Below are 22,287 nucleotides of genomic sequence, written 5' to 3'. Positions count from 1 at the left end.
ATATATTTATATCTAGGTGTACCATCTTTTTTGGAAAAAAACAACGATGTATAATGTTTTTAAGTCAGGATTTTAACTGAGTATGGGGAATAGAAGTATACAGTGTTGAAAAATCATAGGTTTTAATGCTATTATATTCAGATAATAGTCTTGAACTGATTGTCTCCAAAAGATCTTTCGAATTTTTCAGGATCTACATTGAATTAATACCACTACGGGAGTAACAAGTGTTGTGGTAGGACTGCAGACCCTCTTTGACAGTTGTGAGTATAGAACTTAAAAATTTTGGAAGAGGTTTGGTGTTACATTTTGCAGATCCAGCTATGAAACGTTGTTTGTATGGATTCTTGTGAAGTTTAGGAATCCAGTACATAGACGGTAAATCACAATCTTCGTCCTTGGTAGAGAGACCAAAAAAGGATAGCACAGATTTATGGTCTTCCACAATCTCTTCTTTGGAGAGAGTAGTAGCAGTATAGATCTTATCTCTGCTATTATTTGCTACGTCTACCTGTGATAATAAATATTGGATATAAAACGTTTTGCAGACAAAAACAATGTTGTTTTGGGCTTTGTCTGCTGATACGACAACATATTTGTCATGTATAGTAGACAATGTGTTTGCTACATTGGGATCTTTGTAAACTGATGTAGCCTTGGCACTCATTGACCTACTTAAAACTTTCATTCGTTTCAAAATTAAAGACCTCACGGCCTTTAACCACTCTGACAGAGAATCAATGTCTTCTTGTTCTCGTTGTGTCCATTTTCTTGCATAGTCCTCGACGGCATCCATAAGAACTTTAAAGTTATAATTCCAATTTATGGAGCGTGGTTCACGGTACTTGGGACCTTTAGAGAGGATATTACGCAGAGATTCGTTTTCGATAATGGTTAAATCTCCCGAAACGACGTGACCAGAAGGACCATATTTGAATGGAGAGGTTTTGCAAGAACAGTCGGGTGGTTTAGCCTTGAAGTCCTCAATCTCGAGGTTCTGCAATAGCCTTTTATAATTGAAAATTTTGGATGCGATGTGTGAAGTATAGGAATATGAAATAATTGGTATGGATTTGTCTTTGAAATATAGGGGAATTTTGTTGGTAACGTTTTTTTGATGGAGGATGTTAGCCAAATTAATTGCATCTATACCTTTGTTGACAAACGGTAGTGGAAGAAATGATCGTTTTTCTTCATCTTGACTTTTCACACAAACTGGTTTAAAGAGTCTGTGGAAACTTATATCCAAAATGATGGCAACAAGTAGTGATGAGGTGGGGTCAGAAACAGGAGTGTCAAGACTTGTTTTGTAAATGGAGTGTAGTAGAGTGAGATGTATAGAATAAAGTTTGGTTCTGATGTGATGAAGTCCAAGAGGTTTTTGTATGAAAGGTAGAATACCATCTATGGAGACATCATGTAACTTAGGTGACGTATAGTGGCGATGGCCATGATTTCTTTCCCGTCTTGGATTTTTGTCAAATAAATTCATCACATTTATGTTATTGTTATATTAGCTTGAAAGGTTTCCTATACTTTTAATGTTGTCATTGCATCCGTAAGGTATTGCAGTACCTAGTCTGCGTATCCAGTACTCCTCTCTTTCCCTAAAATAGTTTTTACTTAGAACGGGACTGTTCGTAGGATTGTAAATTTTTTCTAAAATACGAACTTCCATGGAGAGGATTGAATGATCTTGTTGATTAAAGTGTTGATAAACTGTCGGGAATTTGGTGGTGTTCATTCCCGAACGATGACCGCACATTCTTTTATGTAATCGTTCTTGCGTTTCTCCGACATATATTAAACCACATAAGTTGCATTCTAATCCATATATTAAGTTTGTTGATTTGCAACTTAAGTCATCTTGACTTCTTGTATGGAAGGTTTTGTTTGTAAGAGAACTGGAGAAGTAAGGGTCGGTTATAAGAATGTTGCATGTTTTGCAATTTTTAATACCACATTTTGATATGGTACAATGTGGTTCGTCATCGTTGCAGTCAAATATATCGTTTAAAGTGATGGAACATGGTTTGATAATTTTAAAATAGTCAGAATGTTTGTATTGGAATAGATGGTCTACAGACTGATTGTGTGATTGGGTACTTTTAGTTGAATTGGTCGGGGCACTTTCCATACCAGATGTGAGTGTGCGAAGATTCCCATCTGGGGACACCACATACTTACAAGGCAACAGAGTGTCCGATCTGCTGTCAGGTTCGGACCTTTTTATACTGGGCGACGTCCGAAACAGTTTTTCTTTGATTCCTCTTGTTAAAACCATTAATTTAAAAAAAAATGTATTACTGGGTTTATGATACCCTCGGGGACAAAATCCACCAGCAGAGGTGTGAAAGAGTAATCAAGGTTATAGCGGTAATCAAAAGAATGTAATCCAGGGCCCAACACCAGAGATGGAAAACCGACATACACAACAAAGAACATAAAGTAACTAAAATCATACATACAAAGTAACAAAAATAAATGGGCAACTCGGACTCCACTAAAAACTGGGAGCATGGACCAGGTGCACCGGTAGGGTAAGCGTACTCTGATTTCTAGAAACACCCACTTTCTAAGGAAAATGATGTTTGCTGAACCTTTTGCAGTATCAATGAATATAATACTTCTTCAAAAACGTTCTAGATCATTTTGAATCAATAACTGAAAACAAAAACTCCGTTTTATTTTAATTGAGCTAGCTCTGCAAGTACATTCTGGCGATTATGCAGAAATATGATTCATATACAAATAATGAAGTATATCAGTCTTTTTTTGTGTGGGATGGGGATGGGTGTGGTATGCTCTTTCATGGTCAATAATTTTTTAGTAAATATACCAATATTTACTACTTCTAGACACATACTTTATATACATAATGATGTTAGAAAGTAAAAAATTCATTCAGCATGTAATTGAAACAAATTTCAAGCACAAATTTGCACACACTATACACATATACTTTTATGTAGTAGTTTTGTACAATAAAAATAATAGCAAGTTTAATATTTTCCACGGGGGAAAGAATTTTTTATCACAAAAAATATCATTAAATCATTTTGTTTCCATATTTGAGTTATTCTGTGTGTTCTCAGACATGCCCGCTTGCTATTTAATGCCGTTTATGCTATGCCCAGTTTTCGTCTATCTCCTTCTCTAGAATGATAATGAAATTTAATGATATTTAAAAAAAACCCTGCTCCCAAGGACCTGTTTATATTTTCGGCTGCTTTAAACTTTTGATGCTCTTTGTTACTCCTTTGGGTTGTATAGAGCATCTTAATTTAAGTCATGCATAATCTCAATATATTGAGGAAACCTTTGATAATTTGACTCGATAGTAAACCATTAAATATGATCCCTAAGGTAGCTTGCTTCAATAGTTACGTTTAAATAAACTACATGTTTGTTTTCATATATGTATTATTCAACTTCCTTGTTCATATTTTAAACAAAAATGTATTTAAGTGAATGGATTCATGTATTGCTAGTATTTCTTTTGATACAACTAGCTCCTCAAGGTAATTTTATAAATTTCATGTCATTTTAGTGAAGTATTTCATACCTTCCACTTACGAATCTATTTAAAGAAAAAAAAGTACCTGCAGTATTTTGTATCTTGAAGGCGCTTCTAGACTAACAGTCAGATCATATCAAGGTGAAAAATCAATTCGTCATATAGCTAATTGCACCTAATTGCATTATATATACACACTTTGCATTTCAACTTTTTTCAATGCTCTAACTCGTGGATTGTTACGGCGTATCCACCTGCACCATGAAAACTGATTTGTTCAATGTGTCATAGTATTCCTTCCCTCTTTCGTCTACCCAGTTTTGACTTTTAATGAGCTACTCGGCGGGTGTTTCTAGAAAAGCGGAGGACGCTTACCCTACCTGTGCACCTGGTTCATGCTCCCAGTTTTTTGTGGAGCCCGAGTTGCTCATGTTTTGTTACTTTGTGTATTATTTTGGTTATTTTATGTTCTTTATTGTGTGTGACTGTTTTCCATGTCTTGTCTTTGTCCCTGGATTACATTTTTTTATTTCCGCTAGAATCTTGGTTCCCTTAATTTCCCTTAACATTGTGACCGGTTTGTCTCATAGAAATGTAAAAAAGTCGTTTTATTGTCTTGCTTGATGTTTCTAAGAGATTACCAATGGTTTTTGATAAAATGTATTATATTATTCAATGTAGTGCTTACGCATTTTTAAACACAGTTGAAAATTCATATCTTCAATTTGTTTGCATGCCTTTATTATTATAGTCTTATTGAGGTACATCATAACTTTTCGACAAATTTGGCCTCAATTTTACCACGAAATTCACTCTGACTACTGACAAACCTGTGTATCAAAAACTTAAGTAGCATGCCCTAGATAGGAAAAAGTTACTCCAATTTCATGAAAAATCATATCAAAAAACTGATCCCATTTCCGAATGTTTTATCAATTCAATAGCCACCTTGACTTTTGTGACATAAAAAAACTTTTGACTCACAAAATTGATTTTTGTGACACAAATTTGAATTTTGTGACACAGAATTGACTTTTGTTTTATTATTATTATTATTACAAAGTTTTTATATAACGCTTATCTAACACAATTAAATATTACACTAAGCGTTTTACATTACACACTCACGCACACATGCACGCGTTTACCTACTAACCGCTATCACACAACATGCACGCACACACACACACACACACACTGTATATAATATCAACATATTATATAAACAATAATATTAATCAATTACAAGATATATAAAAATATAATAGGTAAATTAATATGTAAAGTTTCATTAAACTTAATTGAGTAGAAAGTTAAATGTTTCAATAAATTAATTTTAAAATAAACAAAATCACAATAAAAATCAAAATTTTAGAAAATATACTAGTTGTATACCCAAAATTGAAAATTTGTAGTATGTTATAAATTTTGTTAATCTGAATTAATTTTTGTTGAACAAAATTCACTTTTGTCCGTACAAAATTGAATTTTGAGTACAAAACCACAAGAGTCCTATTAGGCGCCCGTACATATACACAGTAAGTGATTTTAACTGTGTAAATAAGTGGACCATATGAAGTGGATCTCAGTTGTAAGTTTTATTTTGGCACTCTGCAAAATTGAAAATAATAAACAGCAAAAGTAAGGTCAGTTTTCGATATAATTTTACATAACTAAACATTCTCATATCTAGGGCATGCTTTCCCTTAAAAAGCTCTTGATACACAGGTTTATGTGAATTTTGTGGTAGATTGAGGCCATATTTTCTGAAAGGTTATGATGAAACTTTAACAGTATTTGTTTCGATGAATGGTTGGAGGATATATAAAAGGACCAAACAATATCAGTCAAAACATACATTATTTGTAAAGACTTGAATTGTACAATGTTGTACTGATACTTTTTTAATTATATTTTCGCAATTTAAGATCTACGACGCATACATAATTTCTTAAAATTGTCGAAGCTCAAGTTGTCTCCTTTTTAGCTCATTATTTAGATCATTTTTAGCTTATAAGCTATTGCTTGATGTCCGTCGTCATCGTTAACAATTATTCAAAACTCTTCTCCTCTGACACTACTTGACCAATTGGAACCAAACTTGGTATAAATGTTTCTTGGGTTATCCTGCATAGAACTGATGTAGGGGATGTTTGATCCGTCAAAAACATGGCCGCCCTTATTAAAGTAGAACATAGGGATCAGACAGTAGTTTTTCGCATATATCTCTAAAACCATTAGGTTTAGCCAAATTCTGACATGAGGGAGGTCAAAGTGTTAAGCATGATGAGATCTATCTGTAGTGAAATTTTGGTTTTAATATGTAAAGCCATGTTAGAGTTGTTGCCCTTTTCCATTGTTTTATTTTGCTATTTTTAATGTTATTTCTTTCAAAAATCTTCTCTGACACTTCTTGACCGATTGGAACCAAACTTAGTATGAATGTTCCTTGGGGTATCCTGCATAGAAAACACTTTGGGAGTTTTGATTCATTGAAAAACATGACTGTCATTACAAAAAATAGGACATAGGGGTCAGTCAGTAATTTTTCGCATATTATACCTCCAAAACCGTTAGGTTTTGTCAAATTCTTTCAGTTGGTGAAATGATCTTTATTATAAGCCCTACAAAAGTCTCCAAGGGATCAAAGTTGTCAGACGGCTTCTTGTAATAGTTATTGCCCTTGAAAGGTAAAAAAATGTCTTCTTGAGGCAAAATTGTTGGAGAACTTCTTAAATTTATTTCCCTTAAAAGGCAAAATTTAACCTGTTGAGCGATGCAGGCTCCTGGGAGCCTCTGATTTAACATTCGAATACAAAATTGGAAATAATTATAGGGAAAATCTCAAAGGTGCTTTTCACAAATAAATATCTTTAAGTTTTAACAAATACTTTAGCATTTTTTGAGGAAGGATTGTGAGGGCGAGTTCGGGAGGGATCAAGTCATCATTTTAATATTCTTTTTTCAATATTCATTTCTTTTATTGCCATTTCAGGTCGCATAAAGTTAGGAATGCGAGAGTTCAGAGTTTTCATTTTAACATTCATTTCTTCATTCGCTATTCTAGATCGTACAGAGTTGGGAATGATCGCAATCGGATTGGGAGGGACAAGATATCCCATTTCAACATTTGTTCTCTTTTCAACATTTAATCCTTTTTTAACATTCATTTTCTTGTTCGCCATGTTCGGTCGCACAGAGTTGGGGATTGTCGCAATCGACTAGGAATGGGTCAGATTTCTCATTTTGACATTCATTTCCCTTTCCATCATTCATTCCTTTTTGAACTTTCATTTCCTTACGCAAATTTAGGTCGCACACTGTTAGGAATGGCCGCAATCGACTGAGGAAGAATCAGAGATCTCATTTCAGCATTCGTATCCTTGTTCGCCATTTTTGTTCGCACATAGTTGGGGATGGTCGCAATCGACTCGGGAGGAGTCAGATATCTCATTTCCACATTCATTTCCTTTTCCATCATTCATTCCTTTTTGAACTTTCATTTCCTTACGCAAATTTAGGTCGCACACTGTTAGGAATGGCCGCAATCGACTCGGGAGGGGTCAGGGATCTCATTTCATTTCCTTTTGCGTTTATGTAACCATTGGGCTGGGCAAATCAACCATGCACTACTCCACTTCTCAGCACAGAAACATGGTTGTCAACTACCATTATATTTTCCATTTCTGATCAATTTGTCACAAAATTATTCTGCTTAGTCTACATCCACGCACTATCTGGAAAATTAAATCAGATTGATTCAATTGTATGAAAGTATCTGTCATCATTTGATATTACAAATGAAGTTATTCAAATAACATTTATAATTATTGTCAGATGACCCAATGTCTCATTTTTTTACTGATATCAAGAAAGTTGCAGTCACAAGGTTAATTTAGCTAAATGCACAATTTGTACCCCTATTCCATAGCAAAATCGCTTAATTAACATTATTTTCAATGCATAAACCTCTGGGAATACGTATGCTGGACTAAACAATGGCTTATTTGTATTTTTTTGGACAATATCACAACTGTTACTTTTGGAGTCATTTGATGACTTGCTGCAATTTGTCATGATTTATACAAACATTGCTGAAGTAAGATTTTCGATTTTTTCTTAAAAGCCTCAAAAAGCAAAACAAAGACGTTTCGATAGCTATCTTAATTATATACAATACGAAAGCAAGGAAATTACTTATTTGACCTCAACCCCTATAAAACAAAATTAAATGTTCACTTTGCAGCATAACAACACTCAAATTTAGGTAATTCAGAATTAAGATAACGATTGATTCCACGAATGTAAAAGAACAAAATTGAATACTTAATGTTATTTATATACACAACATTTCATCTATGTTACCGCCATACCAGGCCATATGGTTCGTCTTCTTCGTGTTTTTTTATATTTGGTCATCAGTTAATAAGTTCTTGCCATGGTTTCTGTCTACATTTCTCAGTTCTACAATCTTCAGATCTCTTTACAAGTCTGACGTCTCGAATTCTCCGTATCTCCCCAGTGTTCGAAACTTATGCGTATATATTTCAATGAACCATACAATCGAGATGCTTCACGATGAGTTATGAAATATAAGCGGGTATCATAATTTATTGGAGATTTGTGTGTCCAGCACAATAGTACAAACATCCATATAGATAAATCTTGTTAATGGTCGTTTATAATGTTATTGAATATTGATATGTAATGTTGGCCGTAACTTTGTTACACATGTATGCTTATTTTTGTCACGTAGATTTCCGTGTTTGGGTTTTGATTTTTATATGACCTAAAATTGTGATTTGATGAATTTGATATTTCTTATATTTCATCAGTTGTTGTCAATGAAGGGTAAAAACAAAATTATCAAATCTAGACAATGACAGTTCTTTAAAATACTTTAAGACAGGCTTTGTGTATGACATATTACATTTATATTTTTTTAAGCTTTCAAATGAGCCCATGCGATAAATATTTGAAATATTCCATGAGGTGAAAATTGTCACCCCTACCCTTAACACATGGAGGGGGTTTAAGGTCAAAACAAAAAAAAATATTTTTCCGTTTTACTGCTAATAGATCATAATAACTGTCGGAATGCCCATAATTATTTTTCTTGGCAATTCTTTTTCAAACGTTTATGTACCTGTCCCTAAACATACATTACATATGAATGAGAATCACAATTATGGATATATTTCATGTCTCGAAAAAGCGCTTTTATTCTCCCCGGGCGCTTTTTATTTTTTCCTGGGCGCTTTTTCTTTCCGGGTGCTTTTTAGTACGACCGTGATATTTTAATCGACAACATATTTGTCCAGTGTGGTGGACGCGTTTTTCAAAAAACGATCGGCATTCCAATGGGAACAAATTGTGCTCCTCTACTTTCTGACCTATTCCTCTACTCTGATGAGGCTGACTTTATAGCTGATCTGATCCAAAAGAAAGAATATCGTTTGGCTAGATCCTTTAATCTCAGTTTCCGCTATTTAGATCACATATTATCTTTAAACAATCCTAATTTCGGGGATTTGATACATTGCAACTACCCCGAAAAACTTATAGGATACTACAGACACTGTGAAGTCAGCCTCATATCTTGACCTTTACTTAGAAATCGATGGCAAAGGAAAAATTGCCAAACTTTACGACAAACGTGATGACTTTTCATTCATTCATATTACAACTCATACGTTATGCCAGAGCTTGCTGAAACTACGCAGACTTTATGTATCGGGCTAGAATTCTAACAAATAGGCTTCTGGAACAGGATTATGTTGCTACAAGATTGAGGTCATCACTACAGAAGTTTATCATGAACTCGTGGATTGTTATGATGTATCCTTCTGCGCCATGAAAACTGATTTATTCATCGTGTCATAGTTTTCCTTTCCTCGTTTGTCTACCCTGGACTTGACTTTTTATGAGCAACTCGGCGGGTGTTTCTAGAAAAGCGAAGGACGCTTACCGTACCGGTTCACCTGGTCCATGCTCCCAGTTTTTTGTGGAGTCCGAGTTGCTCATTTGCTTTTGTTACTTTCTGCCTATGATTATAGTAACTTCACTTTCTTTGTTGTGTATGTCTGTTTTCCATGTCTGGTCTTTGTCCCTGGATTACATTCTTTTGATTACCGCTATAACCTTGGTTCCCTTTATATTAGTCATTAAATCACGATTTGTTTTTGATTTTATGCATTAAAAATAATCTCAGAAATAATATAGAATTTAGCAAAATTTTCTTAGTTCATATATTTTCAAGTTCTCTTATTTATTCAAATATACTTGAATTAATACAACTTATTTTAGAAAGAGGAATGAACATTGTTTAAAAACGGCTACCAATCGATTCAATTTACAATGGTGTGTCGATAAACAGTTGGGAGGAATGTTCCGTAGAATTCTAAGGATGCCATAAAAAAAATGTTTAAATATGTTTTGTTTGAAGTATAGTAGTGGACAAAAATTACAGTTAAAATTGAGAAACTACGAAATTACCAACATTACCCTTCCTATGATAAGGTCAGTATTGTCACCTAAAAACTAAACAAATAAGGCGCCTGAAATAAGCAGATGTATAAGGAACATAAATTTCCAAAATCATGATGGATTGAATGTCTTTTTACAGTAGTAATATTCTAAATATGAACATTTTCCCTCATATTTAGTAATCATTTTAAGGGAACGGAGGGTAATTTTTATCTAAATGGACATCAAATATGTATTACTTGAGGTCATTGGGAAGCTAAAATTGAATATAAATGCACTATGTAACACAAAAGCTTGCTTTAAATGATATTTTAAAGCCTTGGCAATATTGGATGATATATGTTAAAATCTGAATTTTTTCCAGATTATATATCGTATTCTAAAAGCAAAAATTAAGCAGATAAGTTGGATACATCATTATCGTATATCTAAATGTTTTCCAATGTACGTATGCTTCAAATAAGCATTTTTCTTTTTTCTCGTACCTGCTTTACAGGGTAAGGGGTTATACTTTTGAATTCAATATATAATATTAGCTGTTTTTTTCTTGCATTCATGGTATACATGATTGCAATATATATCGAATAATTTTAAGTATGAGACGTCTTCGTTGAGCGATGCGTTGTAGTGTAGATTTAATGCGACGATTTAAGGAAATTCGAAAATCACATATTTAGCAGTTTTCGTGATTTTAAAATGGCAACAAATTATCTAAATGACACCAATAGTATTAATTTTAATAATGACAAACGAAATGAAAACACAAAAGCCATATTTTAGTAAAGCATAAGTATTTTTTTGTTGGAAGCGATTTTTTGTTGGGTGTAGTGGTACACATCTTGCCCTTATCTTAAAATAATCAACTAGTTTGACAGTATCTTTTTATACCAATTGGAAGCTGACACGTTGAGATTTGTTTATTGATTTAGTTCATTTATAAATTTGTTTATTTGTACGTTCGTGGAATTGGACAATCTATGTTTGTTCAATGTGGTTGTGAGAAATGTAGATTATACTGAAAAAGTTTTTTATTGGCAATAAACTAATCAATGGGACGCATAAAAGTACTTAAAATCATCGTATCTTGAGACTTTAAGAGAAATCCCCCAAGTCCTTAAATGGCGAATAAGGAAATGAACGTTGAAAAAGGAAATATATATTGAAATGAAATATCTGGCCCCTCCCGAATCGATTGCGACCATTCTCAACTCTGTGCGGCCATAAATGGTGAATAAGGAAATGAATGTCGAAATGTTATAAGTACCGCAACGCGTGTAACGGCAGCGAGTAGCAATGTACTTGACCCGATTATACTGAGCGATACAATGAATTATAGTATTTCTGATGTATCAAATATACCTCTAGATATTAGTACCACAACGCGACTGTTGTTTTTATAAAATGTCCGTTTAAGGGCTCAGGGCCTGTTTAGAGAACTGTATGGTTATATATATAATTTTGAATCGCGATTAATAAGCTTAAATAAGGAAATTATTTTTTTAAGTTTAATTTTCATTCAACAGATTAGTTCCCATATTAATGATTTACATTATAACATACTCTTTTCATTTAACTTAGTAACTTCTCCATCATAATGCAATTTTTTAATTGCGACTTATTTCATTTAGGAGATACTCATATACCAGTAATAGAAGCGGATTTAGGATCGGATGTTGTACTGATATGTCCTTTTAGAGCAGACAGTTTAAGTTGGCGTGGACCTCCTGATATGGTGCGTTATACATATAATGAAATGATAAATCCTAATATCGACAAAAGAGACAGATTGAGTTTGACTGGAAATCATGCCAATGGTGAATTCAACTTACTGATATCCAATACAACTTATGCTGATAATGGTGGATACTCGTGTTCGAGCGGCTTAACTCAAGAAAATTTAAAATTACAAAGTAATTGATTGAAACTATTGACATAGAATTTAGTTTAATCATATACATTCTTCTGTTGCTGTTGCCATTAAATATTGAATTGTACTAACAATTTTAAAATAAAAGAATAATTTGAATTTTAATGGATATTAAAAATATCAATCATGACCGGGGATAAATTAGTTCAAATCATGTTTCGCCGCCTTTGAAAAAAACATTACATGCAATAAAATGAAAAAAAGTAGTTTAATGTCACGTGTAATCACTTATTACATCATCCATCTGTTCTAACAATCAATATGTTTCAATATTTTCTATTTCCAGTTATTGAAAAGGTAGAAGCTGACATAGAGGAAGAAGTATGTATAAAATTCCAGCTTGATTTTGATATCGAACCTCAGACATTATTTATTTATTTCAATGCATCTGCGTCTAATACCACACTGGTTAAAATTCTAATATGGTATTCTGGTAATGTTATAGTTACCGACAATAGATTTACCTTTACAGGGAGTTTAACTGATAAAAAGATAGATTTTTGTATCAGTAATCTTACGCGAAACGATACAGGTGCATATTACGTAGAAATCAACAACCAGAGATACATAGCTAACCTTACAGTTTATCGTAAGTATTATGTATGTCATGAATCACAATTGTCTATGATTTAAGAAGCTTGATTGCATATTGCAGAAATAAAATGTTGGGGAAGGTGTGTCTATGTAAACATCGCAATATTCTGACAGAAACAAATAATGAATATTTTGTTTTATAGTAATGAGTTTAATGTTTTTTTTTAATGAATATTTGTTAACATTTTATAAGTATATGTTAACAAATATTTATCTTACAAGAACGTATAAACATGATTTTGCATGATATTTTTCTTTTTATGAACATATACATATACATGTAATGAATATAATCAATTTTATGAACACATATTGTGTTTTATTTAAATAATAAAAAAAACATGTAGAATATAATACAAAGGCTATAAAAGGATTTAACTACCTCATTTTCTCTGAACGAAGTTCCATTAGAAACCATTAAACTGACGTACACGAACAGAACAGTAGAAGAAGACAAGATATCAATGTTTAGATGCGAAACAACAAGTTATCCTGTTGCATTTGTGATATGGAGCATAGATGGGAAGGTGCAGTCAACTGTTTCTGAAAACATAAATGGAGACACCATCATCAGCATATTACACTATACAGCTGATCAAATGGACAATACAAAAACAATTCGATGTGAAGCTTCGAACAATCGATCGGCTGTAGTGTCACAGAGTGTTATTTTAAATGTTTTATGTAAGTAACTTACGAAGTTTAATTAATTGATATTACTTTTGAGCATTTTTTTATTCTTTAAAACGGTATACAAGCAATTTTGGAGACAAAAACGAAAATCTTGCTACAAATGTGTTCAATCGGAAGTCATCAAGATGTAGTTCAAACCATAAAATTCAATGACTACAATCTAGTATGAATACTGCAGTTGGGTATGATTACTCTAAATGTAATTAATTAAATATCAATGGCTTATTTAAAATTCAATTCAATTTCTAAAAGTAATTGATTAACTTCGTACGAGAAACATATGCTTTTATTTGAATTATATATTTTTGACATAATATTGTCAATACATTGTTCTAAGATATAATTTGAGATTTATTTCTCTAGTTTTTAGAATGTGATAAAAAGTAATCATGATTACAAGGTATTTTTTTCAAAAAGATATTGATTTTATCAAGTTACATGAAATAAGGTTTTTGATGATAAATGATTACATTATTTACTTAAAAAAATGTAATCAGTTACGGCTCATTTATAATAAAAGTTACAATTACCCCATCTCTGATGATACATAACAATGAAAAATAAAAACAAATGTGTTAACTGTCGTAATTTTATTTTGTTCAAGATTCACCAGCAGTAGCGATCCAAACATCAACAGAACCACTTATTCAAGTTGTCGGACAGAAGAATTTACAATTCACTTGCGCTGTTATCAATTCCAACCCAACCGTGAATTCATATCTATGGTTTTTCAATGACATATTATTACGGAACGAGACTAGCAAAACTCTCAGCATCTACATTGTAACATCTAATCATAATGGAACATTCAGTTGTAAAGGTCAGAATGGCATTGGCGACGGAATTAAATCAAACCTGAGACTAAATGTTCTTGGTAGGCAAGACGAAAAAACAATTCTTTTTATAATAATATAATGTGACACTAAAATCTAAACGGTACCTAATCTATACCTCTTTTTTCCTATCCACAAGCTTTAATCCTTTCTTATATCTTATATTTCCATGTAAGAACGAACGTTTATTGCCGTACACAGCTGTTGCCAACAATTACTTATCACAACTATTTATCATTATAATAATAGATTTTGGACAAAATTTGATATAAGAGATATTGGAAAAAAATATATGTATGTTTTCTTCTTTTGCTCAAATCTTATACACTGAAGTAATCATTTTAATTCTAATTTGAGGCGATGGTGATATATTGGCACTGACTATATGGCGCAAACAATACATTCGTAGACATGCAATAGGCAGGAATTTAACGAAGTCTCAGAATAAAAAAAATGTTACAAATTTTAAAACACCAATACAACTGTGTCGCGTGTGTACAATACTGATTACCAAGACATTCAAACTATTTGTAAGGCCTGTAACTAAAAGTAGAAGGTAAACATTACATTTCTATAATTTAATTAAAGAAAACAAAATAACTATCTAAAACTGCTCCATTGGATCAATTGTTCTTTATTTCAGAAATACCCTCCCCAATAGTGAAAGATGTGGCATGCAACACGTCTTCAACCATCACTTTAGATTGTGGTCTGGAAGGGTACGAAGCGTTTTATAATCCAGCTGAGTGGCACCACATTAGTGGAGGTATTAAGATTAGAACGCTGCAGGGAACAACTATAAATAATGTAATGTCATTGACCGTCGAATTTTGTAACTATCAGGATATTGGAAACTATATATGCATTTGGAAAGGCACAAAAGACGGTCTTGATGTTTTGAATAATTCAGCTACTTTACAAGTCAAAGGTATGACCTAACAGAAAAAAATAACTAAATATCTAATGTTTTCTCTCCTGTGTGGTCGAGTTATCAAATTCAAGCTCTTAACGTATTGAAGGATAGCAATTTTTCTGTTTCCTTTCATTTGTTGCTGATCCTCGGAGTTGGATAAATTGTTGTACAAACTTAACTGGAAATATTAATTATTTACTTACTTTAATAGACAAATGATATAAATAGTAAATCAATAATTTGCGCTGATCTTCATCATGTTGTAGCTTGTTATTCTGATCATAACCGCTTCTTAAGAACAACAAAAAAAAACTCATTACAGGAGCACCAGTTGTTGCCGATTCAAATATTTTCCAAACGGATTCAGGCTTTCTTATCTCAGTATATTTTTATTCCGACCCTTATCCTTATGACCCCGTTTGGTTCTATGGCAACAAGCCTCTGGTATATGGATCTGATTTCCACAAATCTACAGGAAGAGAAACAATAAGCTTGACATCATACGACAAAAAGGTGAAGATCAGTGGATTTGTAACAAATCTCACCGTAGTAAAAAAAGAAGTTGGGATGACCATCAATTGCATGTTGGAAAATCGTTTCGGAAGTACCAGCAAATCTGTAAAAATCCCAGGTGAGTTAAATATTTTTGGTTTTTGAATATGTACCACCTTTTTCATAGGCATTTTCAATCGTAATAATTACACAATACTAATACACATGTATTCGAGGTAAAGTATTTACTAAAAAAGGACGGTTAGGCAAAAAAAAAAAAAAAAAAACTATATCAATAAAAATAATAGGTTTGTTTTCTGCTACACTACTTACCATTATTTTTTGTTTGTTCCTACCCTAATAATTTCATGGCCATTTTGGCTTAAGCACTGTTAAAGTCGTTATTGTTTCCCCATTAACTCATGTAAAATGTTTTGAAAAATAAAATACTTTCTTTCATATCTATCCTATTATTTTCTGGCTGGTAGCTGGACACATGACTACAATTTTTTTGGCCTTACATTTATATTATATTTCGTGTAGCTGCAAAGTTTGAAACAATTTTGTCTTTTTGGAAATACATACGTAATGATCAATAAACCCAACAACACAACATGCTTTTATTTGTAGTTATAAATCAGCCAAAAATCATACAAAAAACTTGTGGATCGTTATGGTGTATCCATATGCACCATGAAAACTGATTTATTCAACGGGTCATAGTTTCCTTTCCTCGTTTGTCTACCCCGGACTTGACTTTTTATGAACAACTCGGCGGGTGTTTCTAGAAAAGCAGAGGACGCTTACCCTACCGGTGCACCTGGTTTTATGATTTTAGTTACTTTATGTTCTTTGTTGTGTATGTCTGTTTTCCATTTCTGGTCTTTGTCCCTGGATTACATTCTTTTGATTACCGCTATAACCTTGGTTCCCTTGATTACTCTTTGAATAAATAAACAGAAGAAACGCTTTTTTATCTTCTCTATTATACTGTTACTGCCAAGACTTATTGGGATATTTCATACCTTAATTTGTGTTTTGTTTCATGTATTAAATTATTTAGATTTAGAATCGAACAACTCATCACTATCACCAGGAGCAATAGCTGGCATTGCTCTCAGTTCTGCAATTATAGCTGCACTCGTCACAGCATCCATTGCTTATTTTATGTATTGCAAGAGGAAACATGTCTCAAAAGGAAACGAAGGTAAGACCACTGCACTCATACCAATATATTGATAAGATATTAATAATAAACACACGACAATAGCTACCTTCCATTCTTAAATGTCATTATTTCATGCCTCATCTTTATCAAGATTTATTAAAATTTATGACTATTGCAAATTAATTTAAAATAAATATAGAATATCAGACGGACAGACATGATGGCCCAAAACTTTAAGTCATGTTTTTTTTTATATCAATTTACCTGGTAATAAAAAGGGCAACAACGACGATGAATTTTCGAACATAAAGTACTAGCAAAAAGAATATATTGTAGCTTTGTTTGAACACTTTCACATTTAAGGATATTCGCTGCTATATTTTTAAATAACAAAGATTTCTAAGGGTTGTGATTTTTTTTTAAGATTTTCATTGCTATAACATATAGTAAGAAAAAAAAATATATGGGTCAGTTTGCTCGTTTTTGCGATATCAGCATTTGAAATCTTGGCCGGAAAAACCCAGTTTAATCAGTCAACGAGAAATAGATGAGACGAGTAAGTTGATACACATTAATGGCGTTATACATACGAGTTTCTGAGAATTTTTTGTCACAATAACCATTTCAAATACTTTGTATTTGTGTCATATTTCATATAGTTTATTACAATTAGGGTTGAAATAACTCACCTATGTGTATGCAGTTTCACCAATTAGGAAAGAAAATATGGATAATTTATTTTTGTTCCCGCATTACGTGAGATGGCATATATGTAATTTAAAAAGTATTTGGATATTTTCAACCATTTCAGATAAAAGTGTATGTGGGCAAAGTAACGAAGGGTAAGTTATTACAGTAGTCAGCTATGGGAGAAATCCTATGGAGATAACAAAGTTGTTCAGTTATGATTCATTAACGTATGCATTGTATTCATATGCGCGAGAACGCGATATTCACGAAATCATCATAAAAAAAAAACCCCAAAAAACAAAACAAAACAAAACGCATTTAATTTTAGTTAAAAGTAGAATAAACAAAATATGTGGTGGCTTTCCAGGCAGTTAGTCTATGTAGTGAAAACTAAGCATTTATTTTTTTTTCTTTTCAGATGCGAACAGTATGACATGGTTGGACCCCCGAGTCCATTGAATATATACGAACAACTAAACAGCCATTAGCCCACTCGTCAAGGCAAATTTGTTCCAAAGTTAAGAATTGTCAACTTTCCTTTCATCTGTGGCAACATCCCTTCAGCACCAGCGTATGGAATGTTCATATCACAACTCATACGTTATGCCAGAGCTTGCCTAAACTAAACAGACTTTTTGTATCGCGCTAGAACTCTAATAAATAGGCTTCTGGAACAGGGTTATGTTGCTACAAGATTGAAATCATCACTACAGAAATTTTATGGTCGTCATCATGAACTCGTGGATCGTTATGGTGTATCCATCTGCACCATGAAACAGTGATTTATTCAACGGGTCATAGTTTTTCCTTTCCTCGTTTGTCTACCCCGGACTTGACTTTTTATGAGCAACTGGGCGGGTGTTTCTAGAAAAGCAGACGACGCTTACCCTACCGGTGCACCTGGTCTATACTTCCAGTTTTTAGTGGAGTCCGATTTGCTCATTTACTGTTGTTACTTTTTATTTATGATTTTAGTTTCTTTATGTTCTTTGTTGTGTATGTCTGTTTTCCATGTCTAGTCTTTGTCCCTGGATTACATTTTTGATTACCGCTATAACCTTGGTTCCTTTGATTACTCTGTAAGATAATATAATTAGAAAGAATATATATGTGTTAATATCAAATTTGTCCATGATACACTTCTCGACACGAACAAAATCACTTGTTTGAAAATGGACTTTTGGAAAAAAAATGATGTACAACATATGTGAAACTTGCGACCACTCTCACTGATGACAAAAATATCAAATCATAATTGATTTTGTAGTAAACAATCAGTTTAACATTACATGTTTACCTTATGTAGAAATCATAGGTACATGTACATTGTAGTTAATCGATTGAAAATTGGTATTGAAGTATTTAGTGCAGTGTAACTTTGCTGTGTTTTAGAACATATTTATTGATCGTTTAATCAATGATACATTTAAGTATAAAATTCAATATTTGATAAAACTCTGAATACCAAGAATGAATTAGTACCTGTCGTGACATATCATTTCTCACAGAAAAGACTCTTGATGTGGATCAAACCTTTATTGCGATTGTAGAAAGAGTAATTTTTAAGAAAAATGTGTGTAGAATTGCAATTGGATCTGATGCCATTTTTACTTGAAATGTCCGAGATTAAAATAATCCAAGGTTCCGTGTAAAAGTTTAAGGAGTATTCCCGGCTCAGCATTCTGTATTTCACGTCTATAATCATCCCGATATCGATCATCCATTCTTCTTCGCAATATCTCGTATTCTTCTTTTATCTTTTGCAAATCCCTTTCCAGGTTCTTTTTAATTGTTTTTTCTTTTTCATTTTTAATCATTCGTTCTATTTTCTCTTGCCGTTCTCTTTCCTTCTTTTCCTTTTTCTCCCGCATTTGTCTTATTGCTTCCTGTATTTTCTTCTCAGTTTCTTTATACATGTCGTTTGTGTAACAATTTCCCCCATTTTTGTTAATCATGTCATTTATCATATCAAAAAGTCGATCGACTTGCTCTTTTTTCTTATTCTCTTGTGCTTTGTTGTTAAAGCCGATAACGCGATTATCACACATTTCGACAACGTTCCGCATATCTTCTGGAACTGATTTAAGATAGGATTTTAATCGGTCCTGGTCGGACATATTTCCCTCGTCTAAAGAGTCAATGTTTGTAAACAAAATTATGATGTAATCTTTAGCTCGCTCTCCAAACACTGAAAGAAATTCTTTAACAGAATCCTTTTCTTCTGGTGAAAAACGTCCTATTTTTTTTTTGAGCAAAAAACAATGAACGCCAGGAGAAGTGAGTTCAATACATTTAGCAATATCAATTTTTGTCACCTCATTTGGCATTTGACTATCAAAAAGACCAGGAGTATCGACTAAAATCACCTTTTTATCCTTACGAAACCGATATTGTAGAAAACACTCCGGCGTCACAGAATACGCTACACATTTAGTACGCAGTACTACTAAAATTGTCAAGGAAACCAACTATTTAAGCATAAAGCCTCCCTTTTATGGTAAGTCATAATGAATGGGAAAAAAAAGGAAAAGATCCAATATGAAAAATCCGAACGGCAGTAAAGCCAGCTTGTTTGAATTTCTGTTGCAAAGCGAACGATATTTGGGCATTCACCAAACAGTAGGCAGTGTAACAAGTTTCATCATGACTGTTCGACAAGTATGGGCCCAATTTCACTCAAATTTATGAATTTAAATGGAAGTTTTAATGTTGAAAATTGATTAAGATGTTTATGCCGCGGTTATTGATTGACATGTAATTCGGAGTATTTTAAAACCAAAACAATTCATTTAAAATCATTTAGATGGTTCAATTATGTCGCCGAAATTGACGAAAAAAAAACAACAAAAAAAAACTAAGAATATATATATGCTTTTGTTTATCGAAATATGGGGCAAGTCACCTACATGCGCTAATGGCCTGACCATTTCAGATTCGGCATATCATTTTTTTCATATAGAAGCAATATTTTTTTCCAAATCGCAGCATTTTGAAGTTGTGGCAGGGAAATCGGCGGCAATGGCAACATGGATTTAGTCATAATACCTCATGATTTATATTCGGCATATCATTTACATCCTAGAAACCAGCTTGCGGATATGTGTACAAATATTTTTTTAGAACCAGCTGTACGGTTTAAGAGATTTTTCCTGAAAAGTTCCTTGATAGGAAGATTGGAGATGACGGAAAAGTAATAATAATAAAAACTGATAATAATAAACGAAGTAAAAAAATACGTCACCTCCACTCTTTGTGGTCGATGAGTTAAGTATGAAAAATTACGACAGCAGTAAATATTCATTTAATCATTTTCTAACCTTACAGCCATCCCTAGTTGAAATACGAAAAGTATTTTTCGCCTTGAACATTCAGTAAAATGTGTAACCAGTTTCAACTGGTAAAAACCAGATTAATATAAAAAATGAGCAACTTTTCAAAATATCTTTAATTAACCTTCAGTTATTCAATTAAATAACGACTGAAAAAAAATATTAAAAAAGTTTTGATCTAAAAGAGACAGATTTTATAATTAAGCCCATTAATTGATGAGAATTGATTACATAAAAATATTTTACTGTACGATTTATTTTAATTCTAATTAAATGGCAGTTTGATGAACTTGTAAAAACTGGTATGTCTTGAATCAATGTCAATCAAACGTTTTCTGAATCCTCGCCACCATTCCAAATGCGTTTTGGAATCTATTTGTATCCGATCATTTGACTAAACCTGAGTCTAGACAGATTTCACAGTGTATGATTTTGAAGATACTCTAGTCATTCATATATTTTCCAACATAAAGAGAAATAGCACCATACGTTTTTTAGTGTAGTTTCAATATGTTGCTTGTATATAAATACGAAAGGTATCAAAATATAAGGTAATTAAAACCAACTTACATAACAATCCATACATACTGTGACTCAGTTGCACAGGATTCGTCAAATGGTGTTCGAGTTTTAGTGGTTACAATTAGTTGCGTTGTTTTCTGAAAATTTTAAAATAAATAAAAATTAGCAGGTTATCATAAAGTGTCAGGATGTAAGCATTGTTTCAAATCGATATAATAATTTTAAAAAGATGTTTGTGACAGTTTGTTTGTCTAACTGCATTGTATATGTGCAAATGACTTCTTTATGCCATAACTCATTTAGTGGACAATTGAACGCCAACGCAGGTTTTCCGTTGGGTGGATGCATAGTTAATAAGACAGCCATCGAGCTTCTTATTGAAAGTTAAACCATGTGAAGAGGAATGCTATCTATGATAATAGAAGCGCTATGTGATGTAAAAATATAACACTCCATATCGGAGAGCCAATCACATTAAATTTAAGAATGGCAACATATCCTATCCTTATTATTATTAACTAAATATCCTCTAAAAATGAGGTTGTATCATTGTGTATGGTTATATACCGCAAAGCTGAAAATACTCAATCATGGGATTTATTTGAAAAAAAAATCTGCCAGCACTTTACAATGGCCTTGGTAAAGCGATTAAGTCGATAGCATACTTCAAGAGTGTGCTTATTTCAAGCGAGTGCTTTCAAAATTTCTGACGGAAATAATTACTGGATGTAAATCTCGAAGAAGTTATTATAATCCTCCGAAAGGTATATATCCTTGCTAAAACACACTGGTTTATTGTCATTGTTTTAATTTATGAATCTCTAATACAATGCTTAAGTAAAAGATCAGTACAATAGCTTGGATTCAAAGTAATAAATGTTAATCAATGAATGTTTTACATAAATAGAAACGACGTCTCTGTGTCTTTCTTTACAAAACTATTTCAGAAATGAGTGTAGAATTGAATAACTTACCGTCTTTAACGTATATTTCCCTAACTGTGTAGTTATCGAAATAATTGCGCCATATTTAAACCCGTGTACAATATCAAGAAATCAGAAATTTCCTGGAAAATTACAAATTTGTGTGATGGTAATGTAATGGGATACTCCAAGCTGTTGCA

The 22,287-nt window shown here is 32.7% G+C and overlaps 2 protein-coding genes across 8 annotated transcripts; one reads left to right on the top strand and one right to left on the bottom strand.

Moving 5' to 3' along the window:
• Positions 1-3,411: 3,411 nt before the first annotated feature.
• On the top strand, positions 3,412-17,987 carry LOC148605090 (cell adhesion molecule CEACAM1-like). 4 transcript variants are annotated; one of them, XM_088548969.1, is made up of 10 exons: positions 3,412-3,521; positions 11,632-11,913; positions 12,217-12,519; positions 12,927-13,208; positions 13,822-14,091; positions 14,694-14,978; positions 15,439-15,594; positions 16,519-16,662; positions 17,435-17,465; positions 17,732-17,987. In XM_088548969.1, the coding sequence occupies exons 1-10, from the start codon at positions 3,458-3,460 to the stop codon at positions 17,799-17,801; spliced, it is 1,887 nt and encodes a 628-aa protein (XP_088405095.1). In that variant the 5' UTR covers positions 3,412-3,457; the 3' UTR covers positions 17,802-17,987. The 4 variants fall into 4 exon arrangements, with proteins under 4 accessions (XP_088405095.1, XP_088405093.1, XP_088405092.1 ...); XM_088548967.1 differs by having other exon boundaries at positions 15,286-15,594; positions 16,525-16,662; XM_088548966.1 differs by having other exon boundaries at positions 15,286-15,594.
• LOC148605089 (GTPase IMAP family member 4-like) lies at positions 4,242-22,287 on the bottom strand. 4 transcript variants are annotated; one of them, XR_015915942.1, is made up of 6 exons: positions 22,139-22,287; positions 21,213-21,301; positions 15,167-15,432; positions 12,907-13,067; positions 7,891-8,088; positions 4,242-7,254 (listed from the first exon to the last, which is right to left on the bottom strand). XR_015915942.1 is itself a non-coding variant. In XM_088548982.1 (6 exons), the coding sequence occupies exons 2-3, from the start codon at positions 21,226-21,228 to the stop codon at positions 18,921-18,923; spliced, it is 597 nt and encodes a 198-aa protein (XP_088405108.1). In that variant the 5' UTR covers positions 21,229-21,301; positions 22,139-22,287; the 3' UTR covers positions 4,242-7,254; positions 7,891-8,088; positions 12,907-13,067; positions 15,167-18,920. The 4 variants fall into 4 exon arrangements, 2 of the variants coding, with proteins under 2 accessions (XP_088405108.1, XP_088405109.1); XM_088548982.1 differs by having other exon boundaries at positions 15,167-19,501; XR_015915941.1 differs by lacking the exon at positions 15,167-15,432 and having other exon boundaries at positions 22,139-22,283.

The sequence above is a fragment of the Perna viridis genome, chromosome 10 (assembly GCF_037379345.1).
Source record: "Perna viridis isolate PV_CMFRI_1.1 ecotype Kerala chromosome 10, ASM3737934v1, whole genome shotgun sequence".
NCBI classification, from domain to species: domain Eukaryota; kingdom Metazoa; phylum Mollusca; class Bivalvia; order Mytilida; family Mytilidae; genus Perna; species Perna viridis.
Note: the sequence above shows the minus strand (reverse complement) of the source record. Positions and strands in the feature narration are given on the sequence as shown.